This window comes from Alternaria rosae, assembly GCF_020736505.1.
Source record: "Alternaria rosae strain MPI-PUGE-AT-0040 chromosome Unknown BKA58scaffold_3, whole genome shotgun sequence".
NCBI classification, from domain to species: domain Eukaryota; kingdom Fungi; phylum Ascomycota; class Dothideomycetes; order Pleosporales; family Pleosporaceae; genus Alternaria; species Alternaria rosae.
The window spans coordinates 1,361,499-1,382,006 of NW_025763572.1; the positions used below are offsets into that span (position 1 = coordinate 1,361,499).

General features: G+C 54.0%; 5 protein-coding genes across 5 annotated transcripts; 2 read left to right on the top strand and 3 right to left on the bottom strand.

Annotated features, from left to right (window-relative positions):
* The first annotated feature begins 1,463 nt into the window (after positions 1 to 1,463).
* On the top strand, positions 1,464 to 2,716 carry BKA58DRAFT_124048 (tyrosine-protein phosphatase SIW14). Its single transcript, XM_046164227.1, has one exon. It carries the CDS (start codon positions 1,688 to 1,690, stop codon positions 2,525 to 2,527), a length of 840 nt encoding a protein of 279 aa, XP_046027526.1. The 5' UTR covers positions 1,464 to 1,687; the 3' UTR covers positions 2,528 to 2,716.
* A 1,010-nt stretch (positions 2,717 to 3,726) lies between these two features.
* Positions 3,727 to 6,190, bottom strand: BKA58DRAFT_124068 (Alg9-like mannosyltransferase family-domain-containing protein). Its single transcript, XM_046164228.1, has 5 exons — positions 5,777 to 6,190; positions 5,494 to 5,724; positions 5,255 to 5,430; positions 5,043 to 5,189; positions 3,727 to 4,907 (listed from the first exon to the last, which is right to left on the bottom strand). Exons 1-5 carry the CDS (start codon positions 6,014 to 6,016, stop codon positions 3,824 to 3,826), a joined length of 1,878 nt encoding a protein of 625 aa, XP_046027527.1. The 5' UTR covers positions 6,017 to 6,190; the 3' UTR covers positions 3,727 to 3,823.
* Positions 6,191 to 7,454: 1,264 nt separating this feature from the next.
* BKA58DRAFT_124080 (serine/threonine-protein kinase PAK1) lies at positions 7,455 to 12,025 on the top strand. Its single transcript, XM_046164229.1, has one exon. The coding sequence runs from the start codon at positions 7,653 to 7,655 to the stop codon at positions 11,838 to 11,840; it is 4,188 nt and encodes a 1,395-aa protein (XP_046027528.1). The 5' UTR covers positions 7,455 to 7,652; the 3' UTR covers positions 11,841 to 12,025.
* A 2,827-nt stretch (positions 12,026 to 14,852) lies between these two features.
* BKA58DRAFT_124097 (uncharacterized protein) lies at positions 14,853 to 15,989 on the bottom strand. The gene is made up of 2 exons (XM_046164231.1): positions 15,755 to 15,989; positions 14,853 to 15,693 (listed from the first exon to the last, which is right to left on the bottom strand). The coding sequence occupies exons 1-2, from the start codon at positions 15,952 to 15,954 to the stop codon at positions 14,988 to 14,990; spliced, it is 906 nt and encodes a 301-aa protein (XP_046027529.1). The 5' UTR covers positions 15,955 to 15,989; the 3' UTR covers positions 14,853 to 14,987.
* Position 15,990: 1 nt separating this feature from the next.
* Positions 15,991 to 20,416, bottom strand: BKA58DRAFT_124096 (uncharacterized protein). Its single transcript, XM_046164230.1, has 2 exons — positions 19,953 to 20,416; positions 15,991 to 19,901 (listed from the first exon to the last, which is right to left on the bottom strand). The coding sequence occupies exons 1-2, from the start codon at positions 20,218 to 20,220 to the stop codon at positions 16,372 to 16,374; spliced, it is 3,798 nt and encodes a 1,265-aa protein (XP_046027530.1). The 5' UTR covers positions 20,221 to 20,416; the 3' UTR covers positions 15,991 to 16,371.
* Between the last annotated feature and the right edge of the window lie 92 nt (positions 20,417 to 20,508).

Below are 20,508 nucleotides of genomic sequence, written 5' to 3' on the forward strand. Positions count from 1 at the left end.
TCTGGGGAAGGAAAGCTTCGCCATTCATGGTTAGCGGACGATCACGAGAGTTTTCACGTGAAAGTGGTGAGATGCAATTTCGAAATATTCAACTGGAAGAATTTCTTGATATCATGCTGCGACCTCAGACCACGATCTGCAATTGACCCCTTCGAAGACGCCAATGTCTACGGAATGTCGCGGAATCGTCATAGAGATTCGGGATACTTTGTGCCAAGTTTCATAGAGCGTCCAGGCCCTGAGGCTACTTGGTCGCGATTTCGAGGAAGTGGCCACAGGACTTGGATAGCAAGAGAACTCGGGATTGACGGCTACGAGTATTGTCTTGATGATGGCATGGGAGCTGGGCAAAGGCGAAGTATGATATCGTTTTGTTCGGATAGTCGGCCTGCTCTGAGAACATTGCCCCTTAAGCTTCGCCTACTGGCACTTGCCGTCTACAGTAATGCTTTGATGCGCTTACTGTGTTATTGGCGTCTCTTCTGTGCCGATTCTTCCGCGCGATTCTGGCGAACACATTGTGGTTCACCCAAGCAATGAAGACCCACCGCTCCGCAGGTTGCGAGTGGAGCGATGACGAGGTCAACGGCGCTGGAAGTGTCAAGCTTGTTGCTGAAGCGCGGGAGCGAAGACGGTGTTGAGACGCGCCGTCCAGGTCGGAGCTATGCGGCGGGGCGGTTCGCCTTGGAACAGAAGCGAATTTAGCGAAGCTTGCCCAGGTGCTACTGGCGCTTGCCTTGTGCTTGCCGTCATCTGGCAAAGCATGACAGGACAAGTGCGGGGGCCGCGCGCTGTTTGCTGGTTCAAAGGAGACTGAACTAGCACACAGCCAACTGAGCCCTTTCGATGAATTACGTGCCCTGCGTTCCTGCATAGTCAAAGTACCGTTGGGAAGGTGCGGCAAGTGACGTACGGCGCTTGGCGGACCCTGGAACCGGCGGACCAAGCCAGCGGATTGATTCCGACGCATCTGGCTCGGACCAGTGAAAGGCGCGCTAGGGCGACCCGCCCGATTTCTTCCACAACACCAGCCTTCATTATAATCACACTACTTCTCACTCCCCGCGAACTACGGCTGATACCCTTCGCTACCGCCCCGAATGTTCAACACACAATTATCCGTCTACTGCGCACACCACTCCGCCCACAGCACACTCTACCTCTCAGTCACACAATGAACATCAACGCCTCTTCGCATCACCGCAAGACGCTCGCAAGATGTGTCCTGTAACCAGCCGGTAACAGCGAAGTAAGTTTCACTCTTTGATGCAGCCCTGGAAGCTGCACTGTCACCTTCGCTGTGTAAACTCCCATTTTCAATGCATGCCCTTCCATTCGCCGCGCGCTCGACACTACCGCCGGGTCCGTAGGTGACAGCGGCAACAACCCATAGTTCGCGACTTTGAAGCTGGCCTCTTAACGTGCAAGCATTTGACTAATAGAATACAGGCTGCCCGCGTCGGCTTCTGCCCCCGTGTCTCTAGTCTTCGAGCATCCTTCGATCTCATTCCAAACCCTCGCACACGAGGACACTCTACAAAACCCACCACCGAGCGCCTCCGTATCCAGATATCCGCGCTGTGAAGGGTATAGGACAAATCGTCCGAATACAACACAAGCTGGGCTTACACCTATACCTTTGACACCCTCCTTCATACTTGAACCCGAAGCTTCGCAGCGCTTCAACATGTCTTCGTCAAACGGAGACTCCGCGACGTCCGCCAGCCAGGATCAGAACGCTCAGGAAAGCGTATTCGAAAGGATTAGGGAGTTCGTCGCCTCTCTTGGACTCTCCGCAAGCGATGGGCTCATTCGGCACGCTGGCGAGACCACGCACGAGGATCTCAAGGTTGTCGTAGACCCTCAGGGTCACCAGTGCTCCATCACCTGCACAGCCGAGTCTTACGGCACTCTCACACCGGCCGTCTCCATCCGTTCGGCACCCGAACGCCTGCAGTCACTTACCCCTCCGTCAAACTACGGCACAGTTCTCCCAGGATGCGTCTATCGTAGCAGCTATCCAAAGGAGGAGAACTACGAATACCTCAAGCAAGTCGGAATCAAGACCATCCTAACCCTGGTTCCGGAGCCACTCTCGCCCGAGTACCAAGACTTCATGAAGGAGGCTGGTATACAGCACTTCCACGTTCACGTCAAGGCCAACAAAGGCGAAGTTCGCGTCGAATCGTGCGAAATGTCACGAGCCCTGCGCCTTATCATGGACCGTACCAACCACCCGATCCTCGTCCACTGCAACAAGGGCAAGCACCGCACAGGATGCACTATCGCCTGCTTCCGGAGGATCCTCGGTGTCGACCCAGAGACGGTTCGCGAGGAATACCACACCTACGCCGGCGCAAAAGCTCGCTTCCTCGATGAAGTCTTCTTCGAGAATTTTGACCTCAACTTGGTCATGTGGATTGCTCGCCAGGAGGGTTGGGTTGCGCCTGCAATCGAGATTGCACCACCCACACCCCCGGCTTCAGTCAGCTCAAGCGCCAGCGCAAAGGCAGTCGCTTTGGCTTGATATTTTTCCTTGGGTCATATTACATTCTCCGGCGTTTGAAAAGGAGCATTTGGGCTTGCCGGATTATTTGCCGGCTCAGTTGAGGTTTCAGCGCGGCGTTCCAGGCTCAAGAAGCATATCATTAACAATGGGCATTGGGATTATGGCGTTGAACTCAAAATATTCTTAATTGGGGCCTAGAAGAAGGCTTCTCTATCTCCAAGCGAGATGTGTTTTCTTTCATTGTGCATTGGGTGGGTTTGTTGCTTTTGAACATTACTCGTTCCTGTTGTTATCGGAAGAAGGGGGCAACTGCCGACAAAGAACACCGATTCATCAGGAACCTATTCCCTATGTTATACTGCAAGAAAACAGTGTGTCTCATACGAGAGGTACAGTCACTGAATCCAGACTCCTGATCGATATTTCTGCCACCGTGAAGCCTGCACCCAATCACCTACCTCAACCAGGGAAAAAAAAGCTGAACACCATGGAGCCTGTGTTACTACAAAGCTTTCTAGCTCGCTTATCTTGTCTTGAGTGTAGTCTGCAGGCCTCTTCAGCATTTTCCTTTTGTATGAGGTGCAGGAAGTTTCCCTGTGGAATTTGCTTTTCCCAGATACGATCTCGGTACCAACGAGATGATATGCCCAGTGGTCTTCCTTTTTCCCTTTCCTCCGTCCAAGGGTCAGGTCGGGTCCCCGCCTAGCCACGCTGATCATCACAATGCTTCTTTTCAACCAGAACACTTGTCTAGCCCAGGCACCCCCTCTTCGTCGCCCTGACGATCATGATGTTCTAGACCTACATGTGCATCTGTGGCAAACCATCGTCAGGTACAGGAACGGGTGTCCGCTATGCTGGGATCCAGGGCAGTGCTGGTGGTTTGTGGATCTGCAGGGTCGATGAGGTCACCATCTTGTACGCTAGACAGGATGTTGACTGTATTATTTGTGAAGAGTGTGAACCTTGTGGTGTAGATTTCGAGTTTCCGCATATGTCTGGGCCGTATACGCAAATTTTCGATGGGAGAGTTGCTGCTCGGTGTTTTACTACTGGGCGTGTTTCGTTGTCACGAACCCTCGCGACACGGGTTCTGGGCACAGCGGGGAAGAAGAGATAAGATGAAGACAATTGGATGGCGCGAATAGTTGGCCCGAGTATATTGAGGGCGAAAGTCAGATGGAATGACATTTGGCGTGGTATGTAAAGCAGCAGTCATAAGAGGTCATATTGTCCCGATGATTCCCAGATAATGTTACTACTAGAGTTGTTTTGCTACAGTGTATACAAGAAGAGTACACTCTGAGATGCGCCTCACACGCCATCTAAGCACCAAACAACCACATCACCGGTCCTCCTCGAATCATCATGGAAGTGGCTGTTGAAACTTCTCCAACACTCCTGGTACCTAGTGCCCTCGAGATATTTCTTCAGCGTCCCTTCCAACTGCTCAAAGAAAACAAGGTTTTGCGGCCACTCACGCCGGTACTTGCGTTTGAATTTTGGATCCTGGCGCATCCAATGCTGACCAGATCTACTTCCACTCGCCTTGATCGTCTGTACATCTTCCATATTAGCCCGAAGCCAAGCTACAGGACCGGGTTTGATGTAGAACTCATCCGCCTCGTCAAGATAGGTTGAGCGCTGTGAGAGGGGTATGTCGATGGGTGGCTCGCACGTCAAAGCCCATGCGGAGACTTCAGGGTAGATGAGGTGGGAGCGCCAGGGGGTGGAGTGGCAAGGCATGAGGAAGCCGACTGTCGTATTGGTCACAACAGGCATGTTACCATCGCTACTGCTATGAAAGCGTGATAGGCTGTTGCGCGTTTCATGTTTATGGCGGAGGTAGGTGAGTACGTCGATGACCCCACGCTGGTGAACTTGAGAAGCATAGCCGGCAAGTAGGATGTTTACAGCAAACAAAAAGAGGACAATTGCTTTGTGCGATAGCGCGGCGCGGGGAGGCAGAAACTTGCTGAGCGGCCCGGCGGAGATGATGTGAAGGAAGGGTAGGATCGGATACAGAAAGCGAACTTCCTTGTGCGATATCAAACTCAGCGTAGCAGTCATGACGATCACCGTCCATGACAGACGGCTTCGTATCTGACTGCCCGCAGTATCTTCTCCTGAAGCTGCTGTATTACCCGGGCTGTCGCCTTTGGTTGGGCTACGTGGCCCTAGGCCCTTCAACGACTGCCACAAGCCAACGACGGCAAATGGCAACGATGTCGTGAGGAGCAACGGCAAACCTTCGGTCAAATAGTAGTCGCCGCGGTTCCTCCCGTAGAAGACGGCTAACGACTGAGCGATGTTGAAATAGAGAAATCTAAGCGGCGGAAGAGTCCAGACCCTGTAATAGAGCCGATCGGTCGCGACTGACAATACCAGGACGGCGGGGCTAGCATCGTCAGTCGGAATATGGTCTGGTGACCTCGGGGCACGGTAGTCTGCAGAGAACGCAAAGCCCGGCAATGGAGCCTTGCACTATGGGGACGAAAAACGTGCAGCGGATGCAAGGAGAGGGAAGGCTTACCCGCAAATCAGGATCTCACGGACCAACACATAGCGCAGCCGATGTGAGGCTTGCCATAGAGCTGGGACGGATACGGACAGCCAGATGAGTGCATTGGTGGGCCGGAGAATACACGCGAGCGCTGCCAACAGCAGTGACAGACGCAACCTGCAGGAGCATGAGCCTAAAGTGGTGGCGGAGCAGACAAAGGGTGTTCTGATTCCACGACTTACTCTGAGAGGGAGCCGAGGTTGTAGTGTGCAATATGCGTCCGACCCTTGCTAGCGGTTGCTGCACCCTGCCAAGGCCAATAGTAAATAGCGACAGACGTGATAGTAGTCTCAAGACAGTTGGATAGTGTTCGTGTCGCGCAGAACCACTGCCACGGGCTGCAGACAGACAATGCAAGCTAGAAGTAGGTGGGATCAATTATCAGAGATTGCTGTATTAAATTTGCGGGATAGTCGCGTACAGTAGTAAGGGCAGTGCGACTGCCACGACCGTAGACTTTTTCCGCAAGTTTCCATGTGTAGCAATCGAGCAAGGCTGCAGAGACGGCTTGGGTAACTTTCGGGGCAGCTAGGAGTAGTTCGGCTTTAGCAGGCAAGCCCAAGCCACAGAGGTCAGCAACATGTGCCGCGACTCGATAGACGGCAGCGAATAGCGCTGGATGCAGGGACGACCGCAATTGGGATCTCCATTCCTGGCCATGGTGAGCGGACTGGGGATCATGGAGCACTTTCAAGTGGATTTACCCAGGTGATCCAGGCATTACTGGCGGGGCCAAAAGCCAGCTGCCATGCAGGCTCAAGGGACTGGAAGAACTCGTCGGGCTGGAAAAAGGAGCGCAGGGTTAGTGCGTTGACGATGCGGAAAGCAAGCAGCAGAGCGAAGACGCCTAGCGTCGAGTCACGATAGCTGTTGGACGGAGCTCGTGGTGGAGCATCAGTCCCGCTCGGATTCGTGTCCCTCGCAGCGTTGGTGCGGGTCGGCATTGGGTAATAGAGCAAGAAACAACGAGCACAAGCGGAAGGCCGGGGCAATGGTTGGCGAGCAGAGTGAGATGAGATTCGCAGCAGAGGTGAGGATGCGAAGCCGGTGATCTAGCTCCTTGGCGCGCTGCACAGGCAGTCACGTTTGTCATGCATCCAAGCTCAAGCGTGCCCAGGTGCAGAAAATTGATGCTGCGTGCCTTACCGGATTAGGACTTTCACGATGATTGCTGAGGAGACGGGCGGCGCCTAGACTCGGCTTCATCTGCGCTGGCCCTTTGCAGCATGCACCGCTGTGCGACTGTGCACGTACGAGGCCGGTCAATCTCACGATAGGTCACGATTGATAATCTACCGGTGACTGCAGGCGGTCTGGAGCGCCATCGTGGCATGGGCGAGGAGCAGGGCGCGAGGGCGCGAGGGACGCTGGATGGGATGGTTGCCAGCCGTCAGTTTGCCCCCCCTTGGGTAGTCGTGGTACGATGGCTGTGGCAGTCGTGTGTGCCGGCCCAACAATGACGATACGGGGCGCGCCAATGGCTCGTCAGCGCGCCAGTGACGCAGAGATAGCGTAAGATGGGACATGGCAGCCATATCGAGGGCGGGAACGAAGAAGCAAAGCGAGTACCTGACGCTCAGCGAGGGTAAATCTGGGGAAAGGCTTGTGCTAGAGAGGGTCCGTCAGGAGCCATGTGCTATGATGGCAGAAGTTGCAGGGAGGGATTTAGAGTTTCTCCAGGGTGCTTATCGCGCTTCCTCATCTAATGGCTGCTGCATGAGCCCAAGTGACGGGTGCCGACGCAACCGGAGGCGGCAGAGGCGACGCATGCGCGCGCACAGCTGGGATCAGGACACAGGCACATGCTGATGGCGCTGCGCAGAGGGAGTTTGGATGGGCACGCTGCAAACGAACCACACCCCTCCGACAGTCGAACGCCACCTGTTGTTGAGGGCAGAGCAAGGGCCCGGGCTCGCCAGTGAGGGACTAGTGCATGCAGCCATACCCGTTCTTGTCACCTGCATGCTAGCACCATGTAGGTGATACTCTCGCTGCCGTCGAGTGGCAGATCCCCCAAGACAAAAAATTGCCCATATCGCTCGTGGCTCGCTCAACAAGAAGTCGGTCCACCGGGCGCATTGAGACGTTTGGTCGCCGTCCCCATTGCCCTCTTGCCGTGCAGCGCGTCGCTGTTAGCCGTGACGGCCTGTATCTGCGTCTTCGCCTATGCTCTGCGCGATACATAGCGTCTCCACCTTTTGCTGCGCGCCCCGGCGTGTCTCTCCCGCTTCAGAGCGTCATCTATGGGGCCCAAAATACTCTTGACTATCCCGCCCATCACTGCCCCAGAGGGAAAAGCGCAAGTGAGCCGATCGTGTCTCTCAACCAAATCCATATCGAGCCGTTGAGCCCACCACTGGCCCACTGCCACCATCTTCACCCCAACGTCGATTCACAGTAACAGTGCACCCACGCCATTGTCCTCGCTGTGACACTGCCGCCGCCGCCGCCGCCGCCGCCGCCGCCCAGCCCAGCGCGACATGAGACTATCCGCCCACGACGTGCGCCTCGACAAACCGTAGACGAGCTGGCATGGTTGCACACCTCTGCTGAGCTGACACGTCCTGAGCTGTGGTTGCCATGGTCGACCCGAATGCGGGCCTGACAGCGGAAGGGGAAGTGCGGGACGAGCAGGCGCAATCGTTGCCGGCGTCATCTGTGTGCTCCCCGACCCAGGACGCGGCACCAGCGACACCAGTGGCCGCGGGCGAAGAAAGAGAAGGGCAGCAGCAGCAACACGATGGCGGGTCGCCGCCGAGTCAAGGCCAGGACGACGAGAACGACTGCACGCCCCGCTCCGAGGTGCCTTCGGTGCCAGAGGCCCTCAACGCCAGTCTCTTATCGCAGATACACACGCTCGACCCCGAGCCTTCGTACTTCTCTCCACAGCCCCTCCGCATCTACTCGTCGCCCATCCCCCGCGACACGCCCGCGTCCTCGGACCCCTCGCCCAGCACGAGCGCCCACGCCTCGCAAGCCTCGCTCTCCACCGTCAACGAGGCCTCGCCCGCCGCTGCACCACCTCCCGACCGCCCGGCTTTCATGCGAGACCTCTCGAGCGCGTCGACGGCCAGCAACGTGACGGTGCGGGCCAACTCAGTCGACCCCATTCACCCCTACGCACTCCCTCCACGCCACCGCGATGGGCCCGTCTACCCCAACCAGTCCTATGCTGCCCTCCACTTGCAGCAGTACCCGCAGCCCTATGTCCCGCCCATCGTACGCTCCCGCAGCTCCCACCCCTCACACTCGGCCGCCAACTCGCTGTCCAGCCTCGGCGCCTTCGGCCTCTCCCACGAGCACTACAGGGACATTATGGAGTCGGCCCCACGCACTGTTGGCAACTCACCGGTGAGCAGCCCTGGCCTCTTCAACCCCACCACCCGCCGCTCTTCCCAGGAGCCCGACCAGCCTGACGACGGCACCTATTCCACGCCCTGGCTCCACCATACCCACCGCCAGGCGCCCAAGGAGACCCACATTGCCGATGTCCAGGCCGACCCCGTTTCCGGACGCAAGATTGTGAACCAGTATGAGATCATCGACGAGCTTGGCCGAGGCGTTCATGGCAAGGTCAAGCTGGGCAAGGACCTGGTCCACGGCCGCTACGTCGCCATCAAGATTGTCGACCGCTACTCCAAACGTCGCCGCCTCGGCAAGAACAACAGTCACGAAGACAAGATCAAGCGCGAGATAGCCATCCTCAAAAAGGCCCGCCACCCCAACATTGTCAGCTTGCTTGAGGTCATAGATGACCCAGCTAAGAAGAAGGTCTACATCGTGCTTGAGCACGTCGAGCTGGGCGAGGTCAAGTGGCGGACTGAGGGTGCTAGGGAGATCTGTCTCGTCGAATGGCGTCGCTTCAAGCGCGAGTCCCAAGGCATCTTCGACAATGACAGTGCAACCCTAGAAGACGAGAGGATCATCCGCATTGCCCACCAGAAGCTTGCCCGCCAACAACGTCGGATGGCCAAAGAGGCTCACCTACGTCGGAAAGACGGCTCTTCCAACCAACCCTGGAGCTTGGAGTTTGCAACCGATTCTGAAGATGAGTACTCCGACAACGGACGGGGCTCGCAAGCATCCCATCCAGAAGACGAGCGTCCGCTCAGCCGCGTCCAGTTTCGCGAGCGATCAGACGTCGCAGGCCATCATGAAGATCACATGGAGACCGCTTTCCGATCGCCTGAGCCGGTAAACAACTCTTGGGTCGATGGGCTCGAGGGAACCATGTACGGCCCTTACGATACGGAGCTCATCCGAGGCCGCGTACCGAGCGTTGCTGGCAGCTCCTCGTCACGTGTGACCGACTCTGGCGAAGAGATTCCTGAACACTTCAACTATGTCCCTCTGATGACTATGCACGCAGCCTGGGAAGCTTTCAAGGACACTGTCTTGGGTATAGAATACCTACACTATCAGAACGTCATCCACCGAGACATCAAACCTGCCAATCTTCTTGTAACTAGGGAGCATCGCATCAAGATATCCGACTTTGGTGTGTCGTACTTGGGACGGCAAAAGACTGACGAAAGCAACGGCGAACATTCCGAGTCTGACTACCAGGAGGTTGACGAAGCTATTGAGCTGGCAAAGACCGTGGGAACCCCAGCCTTCTACGCCCCCGAGCTCTGTCGTACAGAGATTGACGCAGAGACTCCCCTCATCGACGGGGGGATCGATATCTGGGCCCTTGGCGTTACGCTGTACTGTCTTATCTATGGTCGCGTACCTTTTCACGACACGAACACATTTACACTGATGAAGGTTATCAGCGAAGATGAGCCCTACATCCCTAGGTATCGGCTGAAACCTGTCGCTGAGCAATCAAACTCGCGACCCAACTCTCACGGACGCAACAGTCAGCCAATGACGAGCACGAAGAGAGCACCGCATGATCTTGAATACGAAGAAGTTGATGAAAACTTACGTGACCTGCTGCGACGATTGCTGATCAAGGACGCGCGACGTCGCATCACCATACCAGAGATCAAGCGTCACCCATGGCTGCTATCTGGTATTCCCAATCACGTCTCATGGGCAGAAGAGACGGATCCTAGCAAATCCTACGATGGAAGGAAAATTCAGATTTCCAGAGAAGATGTCGAAGAGGCCGTTGTCCCCATCGGGTTCGTCGACCGCCTCCGCTCAGCCGCTAAGAAGACATCCGAGTTTGTCAAAGGTTTCACAACTCGCAGTTCAGGTTCAAGACGACGTGCGCAGAGCTCAGCTACCAATCAGGACGCGCCCCCAAACATCAGCGCAAACTCTTCGAGTAGTACCATCAGCCAAGACGCCCGGCCCTATGAAGGTCGACGTGGCAGTCTAGCACCTGGTGCTATCCTAGAAATTCTGACACGCTCCCGTGAAGCTGAGCATCCGCTCTCTCACAGTGTTACAGCGAGTCCGGAAGCGAGAGAACGGTCAAGATACTTTGACAGTCCCAACTCCCGCACTGCATCACCCGCCCAGAACCTCGAGAGCCAACAGCGACCCCAAATGCAAGACCGCGCCATTTCTTCCATCAGCACCATCAGACAAGCAGATCTGCTTCCGGGTCGAACCGCATCTCCAGGCTTTCCTCCAGCTCTACCTGGAACCCCAACGGCCCTAGACACACCTGGTGGCTCACAGCTGGGCGGTCTTTTCGGCGGTCTACCCCGGCGTGTTGTTAACAGCATGAGAAGCAAAGACAAGTTGAAGCCCCCAAAAGAACATAGCCGCGCGAGGTCAATCGATAGACTCGTTGGTGGAGACGATGATGCCCATGGCGTCCCAAGCCTGGCAATCAGCACCACATGTGCTTCCGGCCAAGTCAATCAACCTGACGCCCTAAAAGACATGTCTCCCATTGCTCGAAGCTCATCGCCTAGCCATTCCGAAGCTCAGTCTTTTGAACGTCTTGACCCCTCGTCGCGGCAATCTTCGTTGTCGTCACTGTCCTCCCGCCTGCATCGCAACTGGGCGACCGCCAACAACTTTGAAGTTGGACCAACTCTTGGTATGGCGCCTGACTCCAAGCCATCGTCGCAACTGCTCCAAGCCGGCGATCAAAGACCTTCCAGCCCTACTTCGATTGCACGAAAAAAGTCAGATGACCGTTTTGATCGCGCTAAGGATGAGTACCGTCGTCGACTTGGAGTGGAACAGTCAGCAGCTCGTGAGAGAACCAACTCTGTTACACGATCACGGCCTACATCTTCTCATGCACCGACTGCATGTCCTCCAAGTCCAGATGACGAGATAGCCTTCTGTCAATCCAATAATCGAGAAAGCTGGCACCGAAACGATCAGTCCTCCGAGAATAGTCCTCTCGGCGGATCAAGCCGCGGGCTGGCTCTTTCTTCTTCAGAAGACCAATTCTCTGCCATGTCGCAATCTGAATCGAACCCATCAATTCCCTCAGTAGCGTCGACCGGCTCTCCAACCCAAGTTGGCTGCGGTTCCTTTGACGAGCATTCCTGGATCTCCGCAGCGTCAGTCAATCAACTCGATGCCTCTATCGATGACGCTGCTGGCTACGATGGCGACCATGCCATCGATAGCGATGACGATTCAGAGAGTGACGACGGAATGGTCATGAACTTTAGTAAAAAGAAGTCCATCGCATCATCATCGCAACGAAGCAACTCCGTTTCCAATGGCGAACTTGCTCGTGCCAGCATTCACTTCCGGCGATCCACTCGGAGTGGAAGCAACGGAACAGTCAAGAAGATTCCTCCGCCCGAGCTGGAGGCAGCGCACAACCGTACAGCTGAGTCGCAATAACAACACCCACATACCGTACACTGACAACTTTACTGTCATCTCCGTCATCAACTACACGATACCCAAGATCTACCCACTGTACGAATACACATACATTGGATTTCCGTTTCACGCGTGTGTACATGTACGAATTACAAAGCAACAGCATGACTTTACCACTACCACCAAGGGCAGGCGCAGGGCGTTCTCACATAGCTTGGATCTAAGTTGCATGCATCGGCGAGCGTTATTAAAAGACGGCGTAGTCTCCTTTCTCTTCTCAATATCTACTATTACCATTCTGTATCTATTTCCACTTTTTCTCTCGTCTGGCCTGGGCCTCCTTTTGGTTGAGGATGAAGGATGAATTGTTGATGATCGATGAGAACATAACCTCTGTAAGCGATGCGCTCAACACTGGGCCTTTGGCTTTCCTTGGAAGGCGGCGGCGCGCCTACGTTGGAATCAGGAAGCTGTTCTTCACATGGCAGGCTGAAGGGGATGGATTACTGTGTCCTAAGCTAGTTACTACTCTTCGCTTCTTTGAAGTGTCTTTGATAGCATGTTGGCTGTTTGTCAAGCCGTGTAGTATAATGCATCAACAGGCATAATGCCTGATCTTGTTGAACTTGACCGACATGAGGATCTTCACCGTATTTAGTGATGATGCTATTCTCCACACACCTCGGTTGGACATGCATCAACATCTCCACCCTTGACAAACCACAACCGCGACCGTATCTGCGGTTCCCTCCCTAGCAACTCGGCACCCCATAGTAAAAGAAAAAAGTCAATTTCCGACATCGCTCCTGTTGCGACACACCTGCATGTACTAATCTCCCAACAAGATTCCCAACCGATCGGTATTCTACCGACTCCCGGGTGGTAGTAATACATGTAGTAATAATATGTCACCGTCTCTTGTTTTCAACAGCCGCCTTACCCGGAGTTCCTGACGTTGCGAACCCTGAAATTCCCTGAACTCATCAAATTTCCCCACCAACATTACCGACATTAACATGTTGACCACAGATCGCCGATCGCGAACCTGCATGCATGCAGGTGTACAGATCGGGGATTCCTTCTTACCTGCATAAACCCCAAACAGTTTTTTTCCTTTTTCTTCTGACAACGTACAACTGTATGCAAGTCATCTCATCGCAAGTAGATAGCAAGTCTGCTGGAAGGAGCGATCCGCAGACGTCTCACCGATAGGCGATGAGGCTAGCCAAGGCAGGTTCGAGCAAAAAGGCGCACATGCATATGTTTGGCAGCCAGATGCGATTGCATGAGAAGGGAAACATGGGAAAGTACAGTAAGCTAGAAATGGCTTTCATTGTCGCTAACGCGGAGGTCGGGGTAAAATAGGCCCAGTCAAGTCAAGACTATATTGATGTGCAGGACCGCAACTAGCTCGTTTTGTTGACCTGGAGAGAGACTGCAAGCGAGGTGAGGTGATGTGCACCATCGCTAAAAGTTGCGCGCGAAAAACGTATCGCGGGGCTTAGCACATACCAAGCTACTGGCAGGTTGGTGACAAGTAGCGTTCCCTATCGTCTACACACCAGCGTATACGGCGTACAGCGCATTGACAGAAATTAATGCTGAGCAAGCAACTCGAGGTGCAGTTCATCACTATCAAGGCAGGATTCACATCCCAGCCGATCTAGCGAGGCTCAAGCACTATACACAATCTCCATCCTTCTAACTATACCAGCGCACTGGGTTCGGAGTTGACTCCCTTGTTTCCCGTTCGCTTCGGTTGCCGGATCCGAGGTTCTGCGTTGGATGGCAGGGAGCGGACAAGGTGATGGGGTTGGGGGCGGGTATGCTTCTGTATCTGGAGACCGGTGCAGTAATGTGTAATTTAGAGGGATATTGGATGGGGTGCAAGAAAGAGCTGCGGAGTGTGTGAATGCGGAAGTACTGCGGATAACGAAGCAGGAAACAGGTGCACGGAAGAAGACTGCCCTTCCGCATGGAGTGATGCGTACAGATCAATACAGATATGAGGTGTTAGCTGATGCTACGTGCATATGTGCTGAAAACTACCAGCTCTACTTGGCGAACTCTTGTTCACCCATGCCATGTTTGCCAATGGTGCCTTGTGCATATTCCGTCCGTTTGATTTTACCTGGAAGCGACAGTGATTTCTCATAGCCGCTCCATGAGCGACATCCTGGTCCCAACTATCAGCGCGAGAGTGCCAGGCAAGTTGCCGTCATCAGCATTTCTCCACACGCGCGCTTTGCCGCACTCCAAGAGCGTTTCATCTCAGTCAACGACGTTAGATCCTCGCGGCAAACTTGCTCCATAAAGTCAGCCAGTGACATGACTTCTTCGGCACGCTCCGAACTCCGACTTTCTACTAAGACAACCTTATGTCGCCCGCCTAAACTCATCACATCCCATCACATTCCTCCCTTCCACTGCACATCATTGCCCGTTCGGTTCGAGGCCCTTTTCTTTCCCCGCAATTTCTCGCGTGGCGATCATCCTCTTCATGCATGACATAGACTGGCCATGACCTTTCTCATCACATATCTCGCATCTCACGTAACGCAATCCCCAGACCCCGCCATATTCATCTCCGGTATACGAGGTATTGCTAGATGTAGACTTAGCAAGGACTCCTTCTTAGATCTTACCTCATCCCAAGAAAGCCAGTTAGGGGCTTGATTCGTCGGGAAAAACTTCCGTAGATACGAAACACCAAGTCGCTTGTTATGTTCCATCGTGTCCCCGTTTTGCTGATCCCTCCATGCATGACACATGGGCGTCACACCGATCAGAAGGGCTGTCTCGGTTATTGTGAACAGGAACGAGCTTCGGAGGCGAGAGAACAAGCTAGAAAGCTGGATGAGGATTGCGTTTAACGGTGTGAGATGTTGTGATGAAACTGATACATAGGGTTAGGTATGCATATTCATGTCTTAGCGACGGTTAGAAAGGGAAAAGTGATGAGCACCGATGATAAGCGGCATCGGTGTGATGAGTTGGTGAGAGGGAATAACGATAACGGGATTATGGTAATACGGATATAGTGACAGGCGAGCGTCGAGACGCGTGATCTGTGTCGAATTATCAGGGCTACGTTGTCATGATGCCTGAATACTACATCTTGAGTTACGCTAGATTGGGGGGTGGGCGAGATATGCTGATGTCGGCCTACTTCTTCGTCCGCGTACTCTTGCGAGTACCTTCAGCAGGTGGTTTGGCTTCCGACGCTTTACGTTTCGTACCCTTCTTCGCCACAGGCGATTTAATCGTTGCTTCATCACCACTGCTATCTTTCGTTACTGGTGGGATCTCTTCTTGCTTTGCTTCTTCTTCTTCCTCCTTCTCCGTCTTCTTGTCAGCTTGGACATCGGCGTCTTCTCCCTCATGGTCCCCTGTCTCATCTCCCTGCACACCAACGTCCACACCCTCCTTTCCAAGTACCCAAGCTACTCTCTCAACGTCAATTGCCATCGCTAAAGTGTCCCTCTGCCCGAAACCTCTTCGCAACCTCTGCCTTAACTTGTGCACGCGATCGAGCATCATCTCATACTCCTTGACGTTATACTTGATCTTCCTTTGCCAGCCCTTTCCATCTTTTCCGCTGCCCGTTTCATCGTCCCAAACAGACCACCTAAACAGTTCATCGGAGAAGAACGGTATCTCTGCAGGTCGGAGAACAGAGAGAAGCAAGGATGCGGTTGCTGGACCTACGCCCTTCAACCCCACGAGGATCTTGAGCGCGGGAATGGCATCGGGTTGGGATGATTTGCTGTTCCAGAGCGCGGCGTAGGCCTTTTTGGTTGTTTTCTCAACTGCCTCTGGTGTGTTGCTTTGAACCAGGCCCAGTAAGGCTGGACGAAACGTGCCGTGCTTCCTGTCTCGCCATTAGTTCAAGAAACTGCATACGTGATATCGGTTCAAAGGGTACCACATACAGCTTCCATTCCACAAGCTTCACAACTTGATCTTTCGTTAAGTGTTTCTCGCTCTCTTCTTGTGCAGCTATGGCTTTGCGAATGATGTCATAGCGTTGCGCGTCCAAGTCGCGTAGCTTCTCGGGGACCATTGCAGGGTAACGCGACAAGACATCCTTGAACGCACCCAGAGTCATAGTTTTGATGTGTAGTGGCGGCATTGTGGGTGTTGTTGGTAGGATGGCGATTGCGAGGCAGGGTGGAACTGGAATGAAAGTGGGAAGACGCGACCATAATCTTGGAGCGAGATCACGTGCACATGATATTGGCTGAGTCGCCCTTAAACCCTTCCCGCCGAAGATGACTCTTTTGTATGACCAGTGTAATTTATGCACTCGCTCTGAAGGATTCTACCGTGTCGTGTTATGCACTGCAACTACTAAACGCGTTGCAACCTTATCGGATTCGACGCCTCATCTATGACCGTGGACAATAATGCACCGGGACGCCCGCCTCAGCATTTCCGAGGAGATGCCACAGGAATATCCACTACGCCTTGCTAAGAAACAATGGTATATGAGCAAACAACAAACACCGCTATGTAAATTCAAGCTCCAAACGCCTGGCTAATCGACGTTTCACATAGTCTTCCTTGGACGTCCAGGACCGCGCTTCCCGGAACTTGAGCCTCGGTTGGGTACCATCGAAGGCCGACCGGGTGGTCTGCCAACAGGTCTCTTCGGAGCTGGTGCGCTCGCAGGAACCTCATCATCACTCTCCGAATCCGATACATTGATAGCCTGGGGCTTCCTATTGACAGCGGAAAACTTGGACGCTGGTGCAGTAACAGTCATCGTAGTAGTGACCTTGCCTGGTCCGTTACTGTTCCGCTTGGATGCCGCAACAATCTTGATCTTCTTCCCATTCAACCCACTCAACATGGAGTTTGTGGTTGGCGGTGGCCCTGTGCGGGCAGGGCCCAGTGTGTTGTCCTCGGATCGTGTGTCATCTTCGAATGGCTCCTCATCAGCGGGCAGGTCATCAAGGAATGTATCCATGAGCTGGTCATCGTCCGAATCGGGGAACAGCGCCATCTTCGCGCGCAGATTCTCCTCGGCTTCTCTAGCTTCAGCTTCTGCACGAGCCTTTGCCTCCTCCTCCTCCCGACGCTGGGCTTCCAGGGCAGCGGCAGCGGCTTGTTGTGCGAGAATGAAAGCTTCACTGGACTGATCATCCTCTTCTTGAAGACCATCCTGGTCAGAGACATGCCCAGAGACATCAACTGCGTTGTTGGGTTCCAGATCTTCGGACGGTGGTTCAGTAGGTCTGATTCCAGCTTTTGGTTTTGCTGGCATAGATTTTCGGCGCTCATTGTACACGCGGCTTCGCTCTCGGTCTTTCTCCCGGTTGGGCCTTACAGCTCCATCCCTAAAGTCGGACGGCAGCTCGGTGGGCAGGTCTTCTTCACCTTCATTCCTTCGCGCCAACCAGTTCGATGCGCGTCCACGCGGGCGACCAGTATATTCGGGCTCTTCTTCCGCGCCACCAAACTCCTCATCTGAATCGAGCATGATCTCTTCAAAACGTCTGGAGCCACGAGGCCTGCCTGGTTTCGCAGCGCCGCTGATTTCCGGATTGCGCTTGCGCGTTGAGTATGCCTCATCCTCTTCCACTCGAATCCGATATGTCTTCGCATCCTTCTCTTTCTCAGCCACGGTCTTGAGAGCGTTTGGCTTCGGCACGACATCAGACTGCAGAATGGACCGCATGTCGCCAGAAGCTTCGACTTCCTCAGGAGTTCGTTGTCGCAGGGCTGATGCGTGCTCGGGAACGGGTCTTTGGCGGATCCGGTCAAGATGGCCCGTGGCTAGAGATAACTTTACCACCTTGGATTTACCCTTCATCTTTGCGGCAACCATGATGAACCTGTCCTCGCGTTTGGCGTCCTCGAGTAGCTTCCTCTGTACCTCTTTCTGATATTGCTTGCCAGATGCATTCTTCGGTTGCAAGGGTTGTGCTTCATCGTCGTTCTTTTTCTTCTGCTTCTTTGCTTTGGCCTTTTTCCGCCGGTTACCCTGTACCTCCTCGTCTTCTTCGCGACCACGCTTCTGACCCAGACGCGGAATCTCCCCATCCATGTCGGGATCGTGGTAGTATGGAGCACCATTCGCACCTCCGTCATCGTTATCGTGAACGACGCCGTTGGCGTCCTCGACGGGAGAGTAAGCAATACCGTATCGGGTGTAGCCGTGATCATCCTCTTCAATAAATCGCGCATCAAGAGAAGGATCCGCCATTTTGTCCATCTCCGCCTGCTGCATTCGGCGTTGCATTGCACTCTGACCCATGCCCTCCTCCTCCCGCAACCAGTTCAGATTAGATACACTAAAGTCGACGAGACACTCTACTGAGCGTACATCAGCCACTTTCTTGGTGTCGTGGCCGAGCAAGGTTCCTTTGGGTTCGTATGGATGTTGTCGGGGGTCACGTCGACAAGCGCCAGTGTTGCAGACTCGTCTGCAGTGTGGACACTTCCAGTCGAAAGCCTCCATGACGTTTACCGGCATCATATCGTGTGCTCGAAACAGGGTACCGTAACAATAGGACAGGTCACAGCTGGTGCAGAATGCCATCTTCCATTTCGGGTGGCGATGAAGACAGAAATGGCACGACTTCTGCTTTGAAAGCCTCTGCTTCGACCTTTTGTTCGCAACCTTCTTGACGTTGCCGTATTCATCAACGACAGGCTCCTCTTCATCGGACACGCTCTCAGGTTGTGGGGTTTTGATATCGACAAAGGGTCGGACTCGAAGTTGCTCTTGACAGACTGAGGCCAAAGTCTTCTTGCCAAGATATCGTCGCTCTTCTTGAAGTGAAAGCGGAGTCTTCTTGTGAACGAAGCCATCAATGTCGATAATCTGAGCGCGCCACTCTTCGTACTTGTGAATGAGGTCCTTCCACTTCCACTGTTCGACCCATGTGTACCCTGATTGACAACCACAGCTTCGTCCCATGCAGTAGCAGTCCATGCAAACGTCGTATGGTTCTTCGATCTCCGTACTGAACAGGTTCTTGCAAGTCTTGCAGCTAAGGAAGCGATTGAAGATATTGCATCTGCAATAAGCACAAGTTACGTTGCTGTCGTAGGGAAGAAACTCTGGGTGTTCTCGTGAGTCCTGTGCAAACGTCTCTGACAGCAGAATAATCTTATACAGATCGAAGAGCTTCTTGAAATCTTTTTGAACTTGCTTAACTTTAACTGACGTTTGAATCGCGACAGCTTGTTCGCCTCCCGCTTCTACTTGAGCACGCGCGGACTTGATGAGGCTGGAGTATTTCAGCAGGGTGTAGTAGACGATCGCCTTGTTCTTGTATTGCTCGTCTCTGCAGACGACTCGTGAGTTGGGCAATGCCTCGTTCAACGCGAGTTCCAGCGTTTCGACAGTCGTCCGGTTCCAAGCAATCTTCATGGTCCGCGTGCCACGATTCCAGACTTGGTGAGGAGCCAGTGGTGGGATGAGTATAAAGTCGCCCGCCCGCTGCTCTACGACATAAGTCTGGAATGGGGCCTTTTTCCAGGCGATGAGCTGCGCGAAATGGTTCTCCACTTCTATGTCGTGGCCTAATACCGAAAGCCAGTATTCCGAGACAACATGACGGTCCTTGCTCTCTGTCATGAACCATATGGATGATCCAGGACGCTCCTGTTTGCCGTCTTCGCTGATATTGCCTGATGCGTTGACCATGATGTTCTGACCAAGTGAAGCGCACATCTCTCGATGGGACGGGGTATAGGTGCCTTCGTGACCGATATAGCACATGAGGTTTTCCGCGCGCATCTCAGGTGGCAGGCTGCTCATGAGATCTCCAGCGCGTCCGATTCCTCGTCCTTTGCGACCACCGAGCTCGTCCAATGCGCCGGGACCGCCAGGCTCACCTGTGCTCTCATTGAGGTAGAACAGAACCGAGGGAATGTGCTCCTTCAATTTATTATGCCATACTTGAGGACAGTCGATATCCTTGAGGTAGATGCGCTGCCTCGCCTTATCACGGTACGCGTCGTCGGGGCCGTTGAAGAATTGCTCGGTCAGCTTCGTCATATGCTTGAGGTAATGACTCATGGTAAGGGGAAGGTTCTCTTTGGCCAAGAGGTTGCGCGCATTCTCGACTGTCTGCCTGTTAGCTATGCGCGCCGAGTATTGTCCTAGATTGCGCTCACCTTTATCGCCATGGTTGTCGCGCAGCCACGAGGCTGTAAAGGTCCAAGGATCCAGAACCTCTTCGAAGCCGTCGATTACAAGAGGCTTACCGCCTATTATCACATGCAGTATCACCAGCTTCTCAAAGGCTTCGATGCCATTGTTGGCGATCATCTCGTAGGAAATGCGGTCGACATATTGGAAATTGTCCGCGTTCTCCACAAAGGTGCGCACATCGAAGTCGGGCGGTATGGGCTCAAAAGAGGCCCGGGGGCGCGCGGCCGGCATCGTCGTCGCCTATGACTACCATCGAGAAGTCGCGTTCGTAGTGTGGGGTTGCAGGAGTAGGCGGCACCTCCGCGGCGTCATCACAGTCGCAGATAGACGAGAGCGCGGCAGGTAAGCTTGGGCGCGTGGTCGCATTCGCTGGCGGAGCAAGTGCTGCAGAAAGTGTGAGTTGTAATTGATTTGGCGACGGCGAGGTGAGCTTTCGGGATGTGGACGCGACCGAGGAAACGGCGTTCTGACCCGTCACGTGCCATCGGGAATTAGCGCGAACCTATGGTTCAACTTGCA

Coding starts and splice junctions, on each gene's coding strand:
- BKA58DRAFT_124048 (XM_046164227.1), top strand. CDS start 1,688: ATGTCTTCGTCAAACGGAGACTCCGCGACGTCCGCCAGCCAGGATCAG.
- BKA58DRAFT_124068 (XM_046164228.1), bottom strand. CDS start 6,016: ATGCCGACCCGCACCAACGCTGCGAGGGACACGAATCCGAGCGGGACT. Junction 5,431..5,493: donor GTCGCACTGCCCTTACTACT/GTACGCGACTAT, acceptor ACCTACTTCTAG/CTTGCATTGTCTGTCTGCAG. Junction 4,908..5,042: donor CGTGAGATCCTGATTTGCGG/GTAAGCCTTCCC, acceptor TGACGATGCTAG/CCCCGCCGTCCTGGTATTGT.
- BKA58DRAFT_124080 (XM_046164229.1), top strand. CDS start 7,653: ATGGTCGACCCGAATGCGGGCCTGACAGCGGAAGGGGAAGTGCGGGAC.
- BKA58DRAFT_124097 (XM_046164231.1), bottom strand. CDS start 15,954: ATGCCGCCACTACACATCAAAACTATGACTCTGGGTGCGTTCAAGGAT. Junction 15,694..15,754: donor AAGCTTGTGGAATGGAAGCT/GTATGTGGTACC, acceptor ATGGCGAGACAG/GAAGCACGGCACGTTTCGTC.
- BKA58DRAFT_124096 (XM_046164230.1), bottom strand. CDS start 20,220: ATGCCGGCCGCGCGCCCCCGGGCCTCTTTTGAGCCCATACCGCCCGAC. Junction 19,902..19,952: donor CGACAACCATGGCGATAAAG/GTGAGCGCAATC, acceptor ACAGGCAGACAG/TCGAGAATGCGCGCAACCTC.